Source organism: Salvelinus alpinus, chromosome 18, assembly GCF_045679555.1.
Source record: "Salvelinus alpinus chromosome 18, SLU_Salpinus.1, whole genome shotgun sequence".
Classification (NCBI taxonomy): domain Eukaryota; kingdom Metazoa; phylum Chordata; class Actinopteri; order Salmoniformes; family Salmonidae; genus Salvelinus; species Salvelinus alpinus.
Genome location: NC_092103.1, coordinates 34,871,441 through 34,890,241, shown reverse-complemented (window position 1 = coordinate 34,890,241; position 18,801 = coordinate 34,871,441). Strand labels below are relative to the sequence as shown.

Here is an 18,801-nt window from a genome sequence, read left to right as displayed (position 1 = left end):
GTGGGAGGATAAGGGACAGGGGAGAGTGGGAGGATAAGGGACAGGGAAGAGTGGGAGGATAAGGGACAGGGGAGAGTGGGAGGATAAGGGACAGGGGAGAGTGGGAGGATAGGGGACAGGGGAGAGTGGGAGGATAAGGGACAGGGGAGAGTGGGAGGATAAGGGACAGGGGAGAGTGGGAGGATAGGGGACAGGGGAGGGCGGGAGAGGAGGGTGGGAGGATAGGGGTCAGGGGAGGGTGGGAGGATAGGGGACAGGGGAGAGTGGGAGGATAGGGGACAGGGGAGGGTGGGAGGATAGGGGTCAGGGGAGGGTGGGAGGATAGGGGACAGGGGAGAGTGGGAGGATAGGGGACAGGGGAGAGTGGGAGGATGGGGACAGAGGAGGGTGGGAGGATGGGGACAGAGGAGGGTGGGAGGAATAGGGGACAGGGGAAAGTGGGAGGACAGGGAAGAGTGGGAGGATAGGGGACAAGGGAGGGAGGGAGGATAGGGGACAGGAGGATTCCCATAATGCACCTTGCTCCTTAGAATCCTCCAGTGCTCCAGGGATAGTGTCAGTCAGGGCCAACACAACTTGAGAACGGAATGTGTGTGTGTATGTATTTTAACACATCTTAACAAACCCCCCGCAGGGGTAGTTGTCAGATGGTGCTCTCGGTGTGTGCGTGACTGATGGTGTGCACATGTGTGTGCGGGTGTTGGTGTGTGTGAGGGTGTTGTGTGTGTGTTTGTGGGTAGCTGGGCCTGCGTGTGCCACCCAGGCAGTTCTGCAGCTGCTCAGAGAGCAGAGAGGTCATCTCACCTGGCCCATTCTCCCCCCCTGGCCTCGCCGAAGGGAGGGGTTTGGGGGGGAGCGAGGTGAGGGGATGCGGCAGGTGGGGGAGAGAGGATGATGAGGAAGATGGAGGTGGGTGAGGGGTGCGTGCACCCGAGAAGGGGGAAGGGGCTGTCTTGGGCAGAGATGTGCCTTTTGTGGAAGGAGGGGTAGATTGGGGCAGGGGCTGGGCCGGGCGTGGATTGACTTGGGTGGGGGTGGTGGTTTGGGGTAAGGGGGTACGGTCGGTGGGAGGAGGGGTGGGCTGTGGGATGGCAAGGGGGTGTTTGAAGGGTGGGGTGGCCAAGGGGAGAGGGGTGCGGGGAAGGGCTGGGGTGGTGATGGGGGGCAGGGATGCGGAGGTGCTGTCCAGGTGGGGGTGGCTCCCCTCGGGTGACTGGGGGGTGCTGTCCAGCCTGGACGCCAGCAGACCGTTCTGGTACTGGGAACGAGTGATCTGAGGAGAGGAGAAGAAAGCGACAGAGTGTTAGGAGGAGGAGAGAGTATAGAGAGACCAAGGCCCTGTTAAAAAACAAACCCTCACCCAAGTATGTGCGACTACTAGACAGAATAGTGCTGTCAGCATGAAGGTGACTAAGATATATGTAGAGTTATAAGCAGGTTAAAAGTCAAGGTCAGGGGTTAAAGTTGAGAGTGTTACCTTGACATACTGCAGGTCAGTAAGAGCCCGTACGTAGAAGTCTGGTGTGTACTGGCAGGTGGTGAGCTGCGTGTTGCTAGCGGTTACCGAGCTGCATTCTCCGGGAGCGCCACGCTCAGTGCAGCTCAGCGACGCCGAGCGGTTCAGACCACTGCTGTGAGTAGGAGAACGGAACTCTGGGATACGGAGAGGGAGAGAGAGGGTGAGCTTGGGATAATACACCTACACACATTCACACAAGAACACACACATTCACTCGCACCCACATGAATGCATGCACACACACACACACACACACACGTTAGGTAAACACATACATGCATGCACGTGCACAGACAGAGGAGAACACAGGAGAACAGAGGAGAGGAGAACAGAGGAGAGGAGAACAGAGGAGAGGAGAACAGGGGAGAACAGAGGAGAGGAGAACAGAGGAGAGAAGAACAGGGGAGAGGAGAACAGAAAAGAACAGAGGAGAGGAGAACAGAAAAGAGGAGAACAGGGGAGAGGAGAACAGGGGAGCGGAGAACAGGGGAGAAGAGAACAGGGGAGAAGAGAACAGGGGAGAAGAGAACAGGGGAGAAGAGAACAGGGGAGAAGAGAACAGGGGAGAAGAGAAGAGAACAGGGGAGAGGAGAACAGAAGAGAGGAGAACAAGAGTGGAGAACAGGGGGGAGGAAAACAGGGGAGAGGAGAACAGAGGAAAGGAGAACAGGGGAGAGGAGAACAGAAGAGAGGAGAACAGAAGAGAGGAGAATAGAAGAGAGGAGAATAGAAGAGAGGAGAACAGAGGAGAGGAGAACAGAGGAGAGGAGAACAGGGGAGAACAGAGGAGAGGAGAACAGAGGAGAGAAGAACAGGGGAGAGGAGAACAGAAAAGAACAGAGGAGAGGAACAGGGGAGAGGAGAACAGAAAAGAGGAGAACAGGGGAGAGGAGAACAGGGGAGAAGAGAACAGGGGAGAACAGGGGAGCGGAGAACAGGGGAGAGGAGAACAGGGGAGAAGAGAACAGGGGAGAACAGGGGAGCGGAGAACAGGGGAGAAGAGAACAGGGGAGAAGAGAACAGGGGAGAAGAGAAGAGAACAGGGGAGAGGAGAACAGGGGAGAGGAGAACAAGAGTGGAGAACAGGGGGGAGGAAAACAGGGGAGAGGAGAACAGAGGAAAGGAGAACAGGGGAGAGGAGAACAGAAGAGAGGAGAATAGAAGAGAGGAGAACAGAAGAGAGGAGAACAGAAGAGAGGAGAACAGAAGAGAGGAGAACAGAAGAGAGGAGAACAGAAGAGAGGAGAACAGGGGAGCGGAGAACAGGGGAGAACAGGGGAGAACAGGGGAGAACCGGGGAGCGGAGAACAGGGGAGAACAGGGGAGAACAGGGGAGAGGAGAACAGAAGAGAGGAGAACAGGGGAGAAGAGAACAGGGGAGAAGAGAACAGAAGAGAGGAGAACAGAAGAGAGGAGAACAGAAGAGAGGAGAACAGGGGAGAGGAGAACAGGGGAGAGGAGAACAGGGGAGAGGAGAACAGGGGAGAGGAGAACAGGGGAGAGGAGAACAGGGGAGAGGAGAACAGGGGAGAGGAGAACAGGGGAGAAGAGAACAGGGGAGAAGAGAACAGGGGAGAAGAGAACAGGGGAGAAGAGAACAGGGGAGAGGAGAACAGGGGAGAGGAGAACAGGGGAGAAGAGAACAGGGGAGAGGAGAACAGAGTAGAACAGGGGAGAACAGGGGACAGGAGAACATAAGAGAGGAGAACAGAAGAGAGCAGAACAGAGGAGAGAAGAACAGGGGAGAGGAGAACAGAGGAGAGGAGAACAGAGGAGAGGAGAACAGGGGAGAGAAGAACAGGGGAGAGAAGAACAGGGGAGAGGAGAACAGAGGAGAGCATGATTGTAGAGTAGAATCTCATGGCTCTGACAGCAGTAATTCAGACACAGATGAAGTTAGGGAGACACCACAGTGTGGTATAAATCACTGGATGGATGCTGGAGGTTAGTGGACACACAACACAAAGGCATGCAGACACACATGATACGCACCAACGTCAGCGGCCACTACAGCCATGTGTCTCTCTCTCTCACACACACACACACACACACACACACACACACACACACACACACACACACACACACACACACACACACACACACACACACACACACACACACACACACACACACACACACACACACACACACACACACACACACACACACACACACACACACACACTTATAATATAGGCCTGAACAGCAACAGGTATATATACAGTGGGGCAAAAAAGTATTTAGTCAGCCACCAATTGTGCAAGTTCTCCCACTTAAAAAGATGAGAGAGGCCTGTAATTTTCATCATAGGTACACTTCAACTATGACAGACAAAATGAGAAGAAAAAAAATCCAGAAAATCACATTGTAGGATTTTTAATGAATTTATTTGCAAATTATGGTGGAAAATAAGTATTTGGTCAATAACAAAAGATTATCTCAATACTTTGTTATACAGTGATCCCTCGCCACTTCGCGGTTCACTTATCGCGGATTCGCTATTTCGCGGATTTTCATAATGCATTTTTTTTTTTTTTTTGGTGCATTGTGCTCTGCATTCTGATTCGCTAAAAACTCACTCCCGCTTCTTGTATCAAAACATGCTACGAATTGTGCTATCATTTTGTCGTCTCGTGCAGTTATGTGTACGTACATAAAACAGCTTGGCAAATTTACATTAAGTTGGCCAAATTATCTTGTAATTTCGAACATCTCCTAAACCCATAATGTCGACGAAACGGCCTACACGTGAGTCACTGTATTTGTATACATGTAATAGTTGCTAATTGTAAAAAAAAAAAAAGTTTTCTATTTCGCGGATTTCACTTATCGCGGGTCATTTTCGGAACGTAACCCCCGCGATAAACGAGGGATTACTGTATACCCTTTGTTGGCAATGACAGAGGTCAAACGTTTTCTGTAAGTCTTCACAAGGTTTTCATACACTGTTGCTGGTATTTTGGCCCATTCCTCCATGCAGATCTCCTCTAGAGCAGTGATGTTTTGGGGCTGTTGCTGGGCAACACGGACTTTCAACTCCCTCCAAAGATTTTCTATGGGGTTGAGATCTGGAGACTGGCTAGGCCACTCCAGGACCTTGAAATGCTTCTTACGAAGCCACTCCTTCGTTGCCCGGGCGGTGTGTTTGGGATCATTGTCATGCTGAAAGACCCAGCCACGTTTCATCTTCAATGCCCTTGCTGATGGAAGGAGGTTTTCACTCAAAATCTCACGATACATGGCCCCATTCATTCTTTCCTTTACACGGATCAGTCGTCCTGGTCCCTTTGCAGAAAAACAGCCCCAAAGCATGATGTTTCCACCCCCATGCTTCACAGTAGGTATGGTGTTCTTTGGATGCAACTCAGCATTCTTTGTCCTCCAAACACGACGAGTTGAGTTTTTACCAAAAAGTTAGATTTTGGTTTCATCTGACCATATGACATTCTCCCAATCTTCTTCTGGATCATCCAAATGCTCTCTAGCAAACTTCAGACGGGCCTGGACATGTACTGGCTTAAGCAGGGGGACACGTCTGGCACTGCAGGATTTGAGTCCCTGGCGGCGTAGTGTGTTACTGATGGTAGGCTTTGTTACTTTGGTCCCAGCTCTCTGCAGGTCATTCACTAGGTCCCCCCGTGTGGTTCTGGGATTTTTGCTCACCGTTCTTGTGATCATTTTGACCCCACGGGGTGAGATCTTACGTGGAGCCCCAGATCGAGGGAGATTATCAGTGGTCTTGTATGTCTTCCATTTCCTAATAATTGCTCCCACAGTTGATTTCTTCAAACCAAGCTGCTTACCTATTGCAGATTCAGTCTTCCCAGCCTGGTGCAGGTCTACAATTTTGTTTCTGGTGTCCTTTGACAGCTCTTTGGTCTTGGCCATAGTGGAGTTTGGAGTGTGACTGTTTGAGGTTGTGGACAGGTGTCTTTTATACTGATAACAAGTTCAAACAGGTGCCATTAATACAGGTAACGAGTGGAGGACAGAGGAGCCTCTTAAAGAAGAAGTTACAGGTCTGTGAGAGCCAGAAATCTTGCTTGTTTGTAGGTGACCAAATACTTATTTTCCACCATAATTTGCAAATAAATTCATTAAAAATCCTACATTGTGATTTTCTCATTTTGTCTGTCATAGTTGAAGTGTACCTATGATGAAAATGACAGGCCTCTATCATCTTTTTAAGTGGGAGAACTTGCACAATTGGTGGCTGACTAAATACTTTTTTGCCCCACTGTATATATATGCAACACAAACATAAGGAAACACAAAGACACAGGTTGGGTATGATTGACTGATGATTAGAGGAGGAAGTGGTTATATACGGATCGGGAGTGATGGGGACCAATCAACAGCCAGGACCAAGGGTGATGGCATCATGGCTACCAATCAACAACCAGCATTCTGTGGCGTTTGATCTCCTTGAGTTTTCATGGCCCTGGGATCTGCCTGCCATGCAAACGAGGCTCTGATTGGCTTGGCGGGAGGGGGAAGGGGTCTGGACATTATGAGTGTATGTGTGTTGGTTAGGGGAGGTGGGGTGAAGGAGTGTGTAGCTCGTTCCTTCTAGGCACACTTCTGAAAACATTGGATAGGCCCACCTTGTCTTTGGGTAGACTGGGTCAAACTGGCCTCGTATTGCCTGTACCCATCTACTCTTTTTAGATCTACACAAGTGCCTAGGGGAATGGTCTAGGGAACTATTAGTTATAGGAAGTAGGGAGGGTCAGAAGTAGAGCAGTGATCATAGAACTCTAATTCAATGCTAGTGACAGGATCAGGTAGTAGTGGCGCAAGGTAGAAGATGGCCTTTAACCACAGATCTAGGATCAGATTACCCAAAATGTAACCAGTAGGTCAATGAGAAAACATCTGAACCTAGACCAGTGGTTAAGGCAACTAGGTAGAAGGGGTCAGGGGTTAAAGGTCAGAGATGAGAGGTAGTGCAGTGGAGCAGTGGCTCCACCTAGAGCCCCATCCAGCAAGTTCCTTCCATATTCCTTCCTTTTCCTCAATCTGTACTGTGTAGTCCAGCAGTTCCAAAGGTCCAAAGAAATTGGTATCACTCATCACTCAAGTCCCTGACCCTGCTCCAAATGCATGAAAATACTTTTCCTCCCTACTGTCCTATCTTCCACACCTACTTCCTACTGCCCTTCCTTCCATACTTCCTCCCTACTGCCCTACCTTCCATACTGCCCTTCCTTCCATACTTCCTCCCTACTGCCCTACCTTCCATACTTCCTCCCTACTGCCCTACCTTCCATACTTCCTCCCTACTGCCCTTCCTTCCATACTTCCTCCCTACTGCCCTTCCTTCCACACTTCCTCCCTACTGCCCTATCTTCCCTACTTCCTCCCTACTGTCCTACCTTCCCTACTTCCTCCCTACTGTCCTATCTTCCACACTTCCTTCCTACTGCCCTACCTTCCATACTTCCTCCCTACTGCCCTACCTTCCATACTTCCTCCCTACTGCCCTATCTTCCCTACTTCCTCCCTACTGTCCTACCTTCCCTACTTCCTTCCTACTGTCCTATCTTCCACACTTCCTCCCTACTGCCCTATCTTCCATACTTCCTCCCTACTGTCCTACCTTCCTACTGTCCTCCCTTCCATACTTCCTCCCTACTGCCCTACCTTCCATACTTCCTCCCTACTGCCCTCCCTTCCATACTTCCTCCCTACTGTCCTCCCTTCCACACTTCCTTCCTACTGTCCTATCTTCCATACTTCCTCCCTACTGCCCTACCTTCCATACTTCCTCCCTACCTTCCATACTTCCTCCCTACTGTCCTCCCTTCCATACTTCCTCCCTACTGTCCTCCCTTCCATACTTCCTCCCTACTGCCCTACCTTCCATACTTCCTCCCTACTGTCCTCCCTTCCATACTTCCTCCCTACTGCCCTACCTTCCATACTTCCTCCCTACTGCCCTACCTTCCATACTTCCTCCCTACTGCCCTACCTTCCATACTTCCTCCCTACTGTCCTCCCTTCCATACTTCCTCCCTACTGTCCTCCCTTCCACACTTCCTTCCTACTGCCCTATCTTCCATACTTCCTCCCTACTGTCCTCCCTTCCATACTTCCTCCCTACTGTCCTCCCTTCCATACTTCCTCCCTACTGTCCTACCTTCCATACTTCCTCCCTACTGCCCTACCTTCCATACTTCCTCCCTACTGTCCTATCTTCCACACTTCCTCCCTTCCACGTTACTGATCTAACATAAGGTTGGTGAAACCACTACTGAGGAAAGTAGATAAGCTATTATTCCAAGGAAGAAACCAAGGAAGAAAGGAAAGATGCATAATATATAACTTGTAAATCCTAACCTTATTGGAATAGGACCCGTCAACGGTACTAAACTGAGTAATGTTGTCCCAGGCTCCTCTGCTCTGTCCTGCTGACTGGGGACAAACCCACTAATGTGACCTGATGTGGCACACGGTCTGTTAGCATCACATACTGTATAGGGCTCAGCTGTCAGCATCCGCAATTACCGGGCAGAGTAAGAACTGCACCACATCACTCAGTCACTCCTAGTGAGAGATGACTGCAGAGGAGCGGCTTGTCCACCAAACCATGAATAATTCAATACCATCCCACTCCACTGAGAGTGTAGTGGAGCGTAGATATGAGTTATGCTGAAATAGAGTTATTAACTAGCATTAGTGCTGCTGACTGTTATCTCGACCGCCATTCAATGTTTAGACAATTTGTATATTTTTTGCAGCGTTCAGTCTGGTTTGACCAGGCTACTGTGAGTCTGCTATCAAGCTCTGGAGAAAAGCATTAGAGGTTTGAGGGCCTGATTAGATTACTAAACCTTTGTAACTGCTGGTTTCCAGAGGGAATAAAACCAGCAGAGAAGGAATAGATCTTGGGAGTTAAGAGTCGTTTGGGAGTTAAAATGTTTTAGTGTTTTACTCTACTTAAAACAAAAAAACAACAGGCAATTAGTTTAACTGCCCCTGTATGTAAGGTATAGGATCTCCACGCTGTTTGTCTATCAGGTTGTACTTGCTGGAATAGGGCTCTGAAGAAGAGGATGATGGGAGGGAAACTTAAATGTGATTTTGGCATATAAACTGACCCCACCCCCCTCCCCCATGTTACCCGCCCCTTAGGGTGGTTGGTTCTTTACCTGGAAAGCGAGAGAACAGAGAGAATCTCTTAAGGGAGAGGCGTCGTGGAGGGGGGGACGCCACTGAGGGGGAAAGAGGGGGAGTGACGGCTGAGAGAGGGGTGGGCAGAAGGGGGGGAGAGAGAGATGCTCTCGTTTACTCATCGGTAGGCAGTAACAGCACTGTAGGAGTTAAATCTGCCTCTCTCGCCCAGACTGACCTGAAGACACACAAACCTTTCTCCTTCACAGAGCACTTTGACATGATCACCTCTATACATCATATACATTTAGTGAACAATACATTAAGTCTGTGTCTAAAATGGCACCCTATTCCCTACTATAGTAGGGAATACTATAGTTAACCCTACTTTGGCCAGGGTTAGCCACATAGGGCTCCGGCCTAAATTTGTGCACTACATTGAGGATAGGGTGCAATATCAGCTTCGCCCTGAGTGACTCATCATTTTCAAAGGTCAACGAAGGCCTGCTGTCAGATTGGAGGCAGACAGACCAATGGTAGGGGCTTAACTGAGTGACATCAGACACTGATGTGAGTTGGACACAGTTTGACATGTAGGCAGCAGTACAGCACACAGCATATAGCACATGCATACACATTATACACAGAGAACACGATTACAGAGAGATATTAGACAGAGACAGAGGGAGAGAGAGATATTAGACAGACAGAGGGAGAGAGAGATATTAGACAGACAGAGGGAGAGAGAGATATTAGACAGACAGAGGGAGAGAGAGATATTAGACAGACAGAGGGAGAGAGATATTAGACAGAGACAGAGGGAGAGAGAGATATTAGACAGACAGAGGGAGAGAGAGATATTAGACAGACAGAGGGAGAGAGAGATATTAGACAGACAGAGGGAGAGAGAGATATTAGACAGACAGAGGGAGAGAGAGATATTAGACAGACAGAGGGAGAGAGAGATATTAGACAGACAGAGGGAGAGAGAGATATTAGACAGACAGAGGGAGAGAGAGATATTAGACAGACAGAGGGAGAGAGAGATATTAGACAGACAGAGGGAGAGAGATATTAGACAGAGACAGGGGGAGAGAGAGATATTAGACAGACAGAGGGAGAGAGAGATATTAGACAGACAGAGGGAGAGAGAGATATTAGACAGACAGAGGGAGAGAGAGATATTAGACAGACAGAGGGAGAGAGAGATATTAGACAGACAGAGGGAGAGAGAGATATTAGACAGACAGAGGGAGAGAGAGATATTAGACAGACAGAGGGAGAGAGAGATATTAGACAGACAGAGGGAGAGAGAGATATTAGACAGACAGAGGGAGAGAGAGATATTAGACAGACAGAGGGAGAGAGAGATATTAGACAGACAGAGGGAGAGAGAGATATTAGACAGACAGAGGGAGAGAGAGATATTAGACAGACAGAGGGAGAGAGAGATATTAGACAGACAGAGCGAGAGAGAGATATTAGACAGACAGAGCGAGAGAGATATTAGACAGACAGAGCGAGAGAGATATTAGACAGACAGAGGGAGAGAGAGATATTAGACAGACAGAGCGAGAGAGATATTAGACAGACAGAGCGAGAGAGATATTAGACAGACAGAGCGAGAGAGATATTAGACAGACAGAGGGAGAGAGAGATATTAGACAGACAGAGGGAGAGAGAGATATTAGACAGACAGAGGGAGAGAGAGATATTAGACAGACAGAGGGAGAGAGAGATATTAGACAGACAGAGGGAGAGAGAGATATTAGACAGACAGAGGGAGAGAGAGATATTAGACAGACAGAGGGAGAGAGAGATATTAGACAGACAGAGGGAGAGAGGTATTAGACAGACAGAGGAGAGAGAGATATTAGACAGACAGAGGGAGAGAGAGATATTAGACAGACAGAGGGAGAGAGAGATATTAGACAGACAGAGGGAGAGAGATATTAGACAGACAGAGGGAGAGAGATATTAGACAGACAGAGGGAGAGAGAGATATTAGACAGACAGAGGGAGAGAGAGATATTAGACAGACAGAGGGAGAGAGAGATATTAGACAGACAGAGGGAGAGAGAGATATTAGACAGACAGAGGGAGAGAGAGAGAGATATTAGACAGACAGAGGGAGAGAGAGATATTAGACAGACAGAGGGGGAGAGAGAGATATTAGACAGACAGAGGGAGAGAGAGATATTAGACAGACAGAGGGAGAGAGAGATATTAGACAGACAGAGGGAGAGAGAGATATTAGACAGACAGAGGGAGAGAGAGATATTAGACAGACAGAGGGAGAGAGAGATATTAGACAGACAGAGAGGGAGAGAGAGATATTAGACAGACAGAGGGAGAGAGAGATATTAGACAGACAGAGGGAGAGAGAGATATTAGACAGACAGAGGCGAGAGAGAGATATTAGACAGACAGAGGGAGAGAGAGATATTAGACAGACAGAGGGAGAGAGAGATATTAGACAGACAGAGGGAGAGAGAGATATTAGACAGACAGAGGGAGAGAGAGATATTAGACAGACAGAGGGAGAGAGAGATATTAGACAGACAGAGGGAGAGAGAGATATTAGACAGACAGAGGGAGAGAGAGATATTAGACAGACAGAGGGAGAGAGAGATATTAGACAGACAGAGGGAGAGAGAGATATTAGACAGACAGAGGGAGAGAGAGATATTAGACAGACAGAGGGAGAGAGAGATATTAGACAGACAGAGGGAGAGAGAGATATTAGACAGACAGAGGGAGAGAGAGATATTAGACAGACAGAGGGAGAGAGAGATATTAGACAGACAGAGGGAGAGAGAGATATTAGACAGACAGAGGGAGAGAGAGATATTAGACAGACAGAGGGAGAGAGAGATATTAGACAGACAGAGGGAGAGAGAGATATTAGACAGACAGAGGGAGAGAGAGATATTAGACAGACAGAGGGAGAGAGAGATATTAGACAGACAGAGGGAGAGAGAGATATTAGACAGACAGAGGGAGAGAGAGATATTAGACAGACAGAGGGAGAGAGAACCCGTTTGTCCTGTAACAGTAATATTTGGGTTTAACTTTAAAAGGCTTTCGACAACCAGAACCTACTCTGCTAATGTCTGAATGTGTAGCGCCATCTACAGGACTAGTTACACTACTGACAGCATAGAAAGCCTAACTTAATTCCATTTTATGACTCTCAGTACACTGATTATATTGTCAAATCTTTAAGGGAGGCTGCTGGTCATACTGGTATCTGACCACTAGGTGGAAGCAGTGTTTATAAAGAGATCTGGTTTCCAAGATACATTTATCTCCTATTTCAACAACTCCAGCTCATGTGGGACTAAACACTGCTCTCTGTATCAGGGATTGTGTGTCGCACGTTAAGTTCCGATACTACCAATAGTTGGTATCACAGTTCCAGCCCTGTGGCATCATCACCTTCCTGCCAACTAAGTCCTCTCACACACACACACCCCACCCTAGTCACTGGCACATCAACACCTTCCCCTCCTCCTTTAAGGGTGACAATGGTGTGTGTTTCCTTCTACCTGTTTAATACATCATCTGTAGATCACATTTCTGTCTTCTGTTGGATCTCCTAAGACATAGGTGATTACACACACACCACAGGGGGCTGGTGGGAGAATGGACTCGTGGTAATGACTGTAGCGGGATCAGTGGTATGGGATCACATGGTTTCCAGCTGTTTGATACCATTCCATTCGCACAGTTCTGGATATTATTATGAGCTGTCCTCCCCTCAGCAGCCTCCTGTGGGGCTGCATGGGAGTTTTGCCAACACACACACACCTCATTGGGAGTTTTGCCAACACACACACCTCATTGTGAGTTTTGCCAACACACACACACCTCATTGTGAGTTTTGCCAACACACACACACCTCATTGGGAGTTTTGCCAACACACACACACCTCATTGGGAGTTTTGCCAACACACACACACCTCATTGGGAGTTTTGCCAACACACACACACCTCATTGGGAGTTTTGCCAACACACACACACCTCATTGTGAGTTTTGCCAACACACACACACCTCATTGGGAGTTTTGCCAACACACACACACCTCATTGGGAGTTTTGCCAACACACACACACCTCATTGTGAGTTTTGCCAACACACACACACCTCATTGGGAGTTTTGCCAACACACACACACCTCATTGGGAGTTTTGCCAACACACACACACCTCATTGGGAGATTTGCCAACACACACACACCTCATTGGGAGATTTGCCAACACACACACCTCATTGTGAGTTTTGCCAACACACACACACCTCATTGTGAGTTTTGCCAACACACACACACCTCATTGTGAGTTTTGCCAACACACACACACCTCATTGTGAGTTTTGCCAACACACACACACCTCATTGTGAGTTTTGCCAACACACACACCTCATTGTGAGTTTTGCCAACACACACACACCTCATTGTGAGTTTTGCCAACACACACACACCTCATTGTGAGTTTTGCCAACACACACACACCTCATTGTGAGTTTTGCCAACACACACACACCTCATTGTGAGTTTTGCCAACACACACACACCTCATTGTGAGTTTTGCCAACACACACACCTCATTGGGAGATTTGCCAACACACACACACCTCATTGGGAGTTTTGCCAACACACACACCTCATTGTGAGCTGTGGACAGTGCTAGTAGCAGCACTATCTACTCTGGTGTGTGTGTGTGTTGGAGTTGAACATTTATGGATGTTGGTCAGTGAAGCTGGTGTTTCAGAAATAAAACATAACCACACTAGAAAAACAGAAATACTGTCTGAACCAAGTTTATTGTTTGTGTTCCTGCCACTGTGTTTGACAGAGAAAGTTAGAGAGAATATAATATAAAAGTTAGAGAGAGAGAGGTTTTGTGTTTGTCTTGACAGTTTGTATGTGTGCATTGCTTGTCTTTTGTCTGATCATATACTGTATACAGTACACTACGTGTGTGTGTGTGTGTGTGCTCACCCAGTGATGCTGTGCTAAGTGCCATGACTCCATAGTATGAGAAGGGTCCTGTCTCAAACTTCATGTTCTCGTTTCCAGCCTCCACCTCCACTCGGCCCTGAGGAATACACAGTAACGTACACAGTAACGTACGCAGTAACGTACACACACCCAGTGACCCAAATAAAGATAGGTACCCGCACACTGATGAGTACACCTGGAGTATGTGCAGTAAAACTTCAAGAGCATTCATCAGTGTGTAAGTACCTACCTTCATGTCATACACATGAACACACCCAGAGAGACATACAGTGTCTACTGTTTCAGTGTTGTGTGATCACTGATCGACCCACAAAGGCCGGAATCTTAACTACATTAATATTCCATGCATGATTTACACGGTCAAGTTAAGCCTGAGCATCTGATAGGATTTCTGCCCAGGATTATGGATTTATGGGATTATTATAACATGATAATTATGGATTCTTATTATTCTATTTCTACTGCTAGAGTGATGTCTGATCTATCTGCTACGTTTCTTTGAGCTCTCCTAACAGGGTAAAAGAAAACCCTGGCAATCTCATCAATATTATATCACAGTGCAGGTGTGCATGCTGAGGCTCCAGCGTCTCACTCTGAGGGTTTAATGTCAACGCGCCCTGGCTCAACACATCCCAATCAGGGTTCATTTTGGCAGCTATTCGTTTTAGTCTTTAAATACCTTTTAGTCTTTGTCACATTTTAGTCATTTCATCCTTCATTAGTTTTAGTTATTATCAGTCGACTAAAACTCTGGAGAAATGTTGTCTAGTTTTAGTCAAAGACATTTTAGTCACATAAAATCAGTGCATGTTTTTCCTATTAACTAATGAATATTTAGGCAACCTCTAACTTCCATCACGTTCACATTCAGATAGTCCAACTTGGCCTCGTAAAAATTACCTGGCAACATTGATATTGTGGCAGATTGTAACCAACGCCAGCCACAATTAACCACACAGGCTATAAAGCCTTGGCTACAGGTTAAACAATTAACAATTCAGATTTTCTTCCCATCATACCCGTTAGGGGGGGGGTGGGGTAAGCGTTTCCAGAAGTCCCAGAAGTATTACTGTACTCCTAGTATAGCTATCGTTTTCCCCATAGGAAGAAAGGCATAGAGAGAGAGAGGCAACACAGATGAATGAATAACACACAGCTTCTGGTGTGATCAAAGCAGAAATATCCTCCATGACAGAAAGAGAGAGGGTAAACACTGTTTCTAGTTGAGGTTAGTTAGAAGTGAAGGGTCCTGGCTTCACATCAGTTCAAAAGATTGACAAGTGACTGAAGTGACCTCCTGGGAACTGTGCAGGAGAGACAGGCGGAACAGCTCAATCAGACCAACGAGAGGATTACATGAAATATTCTGCATGAAATGAAAAGGGAGCTTCATGTCAAATGAACTGTCCATTAGTCTCATATGGTATTCTCCCTTCGTGACATTTTCATTGACTAAAATGAAAAGTAATTTGTAATGGGTATCATTTTTTCCAAGGGCATCTCATCTTGTTTTTGTCATAGTTTTAGTCAGGAAAAATAGGTTGTACAGTGATCCCAATGACCTCCTGGAGATGACCCCCCCACACACACACCTTCCTGAATGGTGGTACCAGAGCAGCTGTGCTCATGTTGCTGTCAGTGTATCTGCAGTGTCACCTTGTGTGTCAACAACAGAGTATCACACACACAGGGGGATTGGGTTCTGAGGGCAAAGCCTAGGTAAGTCTGTGTTGTGTTGATGTATTGTCTTTGGTGGATTGTGGTAAGCTATGGTATGTACACTGGTAGTGCTTTGACCTTGCTCAGAAAATAAATCCAAACCTCCCACACTGACAGGCGTGATGAAGTGACTGATGGGAAAACCAAGACTCGTTTAAGACTCATCGCCCTGATCTCTGCCCCAGGGTGATCTGGGTAATCCCCCCAGCGAAACAGCAGGAAGGGGGATTTGTAACCTTGGCCTGACTGCCACTAAGGGAGAAGTAATCCAGGCTGTGATTTAGTGATGTGCTCTGTGGGGCAGTGTGTATGTGTCTGTGGGCTTGGCATACACAGAAGGCTTTATCGGTCTGCAGTCAGAGGAGACTAATGTGTGTGTGTCTGCCTGAAGTAGCACAGTGCCAACTTAAGCAGGGATGTGATTCTTGTGTTAATGAAAATGACACTAAAGTGACTGTGTGTAGCTGTGAGCCTCTCCCTCTTTCTCTGCTTGTAGCGGTGAGCCTCTCCCTCTTTCTCTGTGTGTAGCTGTGAGCCTCTCCCTCTTTCTCTATGTGTAGCTGTGAGCCTCTCCCTCTTTCTCTGTGTGTAGCTGTGAGCCTCTCCCTCTTTCTCTGCTTGTAGCGGTGAGCCTCTCCCTCTTTCTCTGCTTGTAGCGGTGAGCCTCTCCCTCTTTCTCTGCGTGTAGCTGTGAGCCTCTCCCTCTTTCTCTGCGTGTAGCTGTGAGCCTCTCCCTCTTTCTCTGTGTGTAGCTGTGAGCCTCTCCCTCTTTCTCTGTGTGTAGCTGTGAGCCTCTCCCTCTTTCTCTGTCTGTAGCTGTGAGTCTCTCCCTCTTTCTCTGCGTGTAGCTGTGAGCCTCTCCCTCTTTCTCTGTCTGTAGCTGTGAGCCTCTCCCTCTTTCTCTGTGTGTAGCTGTGAGTCTCTCCCTCTTTCTCTGTGTGTAGCTGTCAGCCTCTCCCTCTTTCTCTGTGTGTAGCGGTGAGCCTCTCCCTCTTTCTCTGTGTGTAGCTGTGAGCCTCTCCCTCTTTCTCTGCGTGTAGCTGTGAGCCTCTCCCTCTTTCTCTGTCTGTAGCTGTGAGCCTCTCCCTCTTTCTCTGCGTTTAGCTGTGAGCCTCTCCCTCTTTCTCTGCGTGTAGCTGTGAGCCTCTCCCTCTTCCTCTGTGTGTAGCTGTGAGTCTCTCCCTCTTTCTCGGTCTGTAGCTGTGAGCCTCTCCCTCTTTCTCTGCGTGTAGCTGTGAGCCTCTCCCTCTTTCTCTGTGTGTAGCTGTGAGTCTCTCCCTCTTTCTCGGTCTGTAGCTGTGAGCCTCTCCCTCTTTCTCTGCGTGTAGCTGTGAGCCTCTCCCTCTTTCTCTGTGTGTAGCTGTGAGCCTCTCCCTCTTTCTCTGTCTGTAGCTGTGAGCCTCTCCCTCTTTCTCGGTCTGTAGCTGTGAGCCTCTCCCTCTTTCTCTGTCTGTAGCTGTGAGCCTCTCCCTCTTTCTCTGTCTGTAGCTGTGAGCCTCTCCCTCTTTCTCTGCGTGTAGCTGTGAGTCTCTCCCTCTTTCTCGGTCTGTAGCTGTGAGCCTCTCCCTCTTTCTCGGTCTGTAGCTGTGAGCCTCTCCCTCTTTCTCTGCGTGTAGCTGTGAGCCTCTCCCTCTCCCCTCCAAGCTCACTGTGTGCTTCATTTCTACCCCCCCTATCTCTGTGTGAGGCTCCCCCTCTGTCTCTCGCTGTGCAAGCCTCCCTCTCTCTCTCTCTCTCTCTCTCTCTCTCTCTCTGTGTGAGCCTCCCCACTATCTCTCCCTCTGTGCGAGCCTCCCTCTCTCTCCTGTGCGAGCCTCCCTCTCTCTCTCCTGTGCGAGCCTCCCTCTCTCTCTCCTGTGCGAGCCTCCCTCTCTTTCTCTCCCTCTGTGCGAGCCTCCCTCTCTTTCTCTCCCTCTGTGCGAGCCTCCCTCTCTCTCTCTCTCTCTCTCTCTCCCTCCCTCCCTCCCTCTCTCTGTGCGAGCCTCCCTCCCTCTCTCTGTGCGAGCCTCCCTCCCTCTCTGTGCGAGCCTCCCTCCCTCTCTGTGCGAGCCTCCCTCCCTCTCCGAGCGAGCCTCCCTCCCTCTCCGAGCGAGCCTCCCCCTCTTTCTCCGAGCGAGCCTCCCCCTCTTTCTCCGAGCGAGCCTCCCCCTCTCTCTCCGAGCGAGCCTCCCCCTCTCTCTCCGAGCGAGCCTCCCCCTCTCTCTCCGTCTGTGCGAGCCTCCCCCTCTCTCTCCGTCTGTGCGAGCCTCCCCCTCTCTCCGTCTATGCGAGCCTCGCTCCCTCTCTCTCTGTGTGCGAGCCTGCCTCCCTCTCTGTGTGCGAGCCTCCCTCTCTCTCTCTCTCTGTGCGAGCCTCCCTCCCTCTCTCTCTCCGTGCGAGCCTCCCTCCCTCTCTCTGTGCGAGCCTCCCTCCCTCTCTCTGTGCGAGCCTCCCTCCCTCTCTCTGTGCGAGCCTCCCTACCTCTCTCTCCGAGCGAGCCTCCCCCTCTCTCTCCGTCTGTGCGAGCCTCCCCCTCTCTCTCCGTCTGTGCGAGCCTCCCTCTCTCTCCGTCTGTGCGAGCCTCCCTTCCTCTCTGTGTGCGAGCCTCCCTCTCTCTCTCTCTCCGTGCGTGCCTCCCTCCCTCTCTCTCTCCGTGCGAGCCTCCCTCCCTCTCTCTGTGCGAGCCTCCCTCCCTCTCTCTCCGCGCGAGCCTCCCTCTCTCTCCGCGCGAGCCTCCCCCTCTCTCTCTCCGTCTGTGCGAGCCTCCCTCTTTCTCTCCGTCTGTGCGAGCCTCCCTCTCTCTCTCCGTCTGTGCGAGCCTCCCTCTCTCTCTCCGTCTGTGCGAGACTCCCCCCCTTCTCTCTCTGTGTGCGAGACTCCCCCCCTTCTCCCTCTGTGTGCGAGACTCCCCCCCTTCTCCCTCTGTGTGCGAGCCTCCCTCTGTGTGCGAGCCTCCCTCTGTGTGCGAGCCTCCCTCTGTGTGCGAGCCTCCCTCTGTGTGCGAGCCTCCCTCTGTGTGCGAGCCTCCCTCTGTGTGCGAGCCTCCCTCTGTGTGCGAGCCTCTCTCTGTGTGCGAGCCTCCCTCTGTGTGCGAGCCTCCCTCTGTGTGCGAGCCTCCCTCTGTGTGCGAGCCTCCCTCTCTCCCTCTGTGTGCGAGCCTCCCTCTCTCCCTCTGTGTGCGAGCCTCCCTCTCTCCCTCTGTGTGCGAGCCTCCCTCTCTCCCTCTGTGTGCGAGCCTCCCTCTCTCCCTCTGTGTGCGAGCCTCCCTCTCTCCCTCTGTGTGCGAGCCTCCCTCTCTCCCTCTGTGTGCGAGCCTCCCTCTCTCCCTCTGTGTGCGAGCCTCCCTCTCTCCCTCTGTGTGCGAGCCTCCCTCTCTCCCTCTGTGTGCGAGCCTCCCTCTCTCCCTCTGTGTGCGAGCCTCCCTCTCTCCCTCTGTGTGCG

The 18,801-nt window shown here is 49.6% G+C and overlaps 1 protein-coding gene across 2 annotated transcripts in view; it reads right to left on the bottom strand.

Annotated features, from left to right (window-relative positions):
- Positions 1–250: 250 nt before the first annotated feature.
- Positions 251–18,801, bottom strand: part of LOC139544236 (metal transporter CNNM4) — a 35,303-nt gene continuing 16,752 nt past the window's right edge. The window contains exons 5-7 of one of the 2 annotated variants that reach the window (XM_071351140.1): positions 13,642–13,738; positions 1,478–1,653; positions 251–1,273 (exon numbers count right to left, since the gene is read on the bottom strand). In XM_071351140.1, coding sequence (XP_071207241.1) covers positions 644–1,273; positions 1,478–1,653; positions 13,642–13,738 — 903 coding nt within the window. In that variant the 3' untranslated portion in view covers positions 251–643. Of the gene's footprint in view, positions 1,274–1,477; positions 1,654–5,762; positions 8,764–13,641; positions 13,739–18,801 lie in introns of those variants that run through there. The other variant, XM_071351141.1, reaches the window with a different exon arrangement.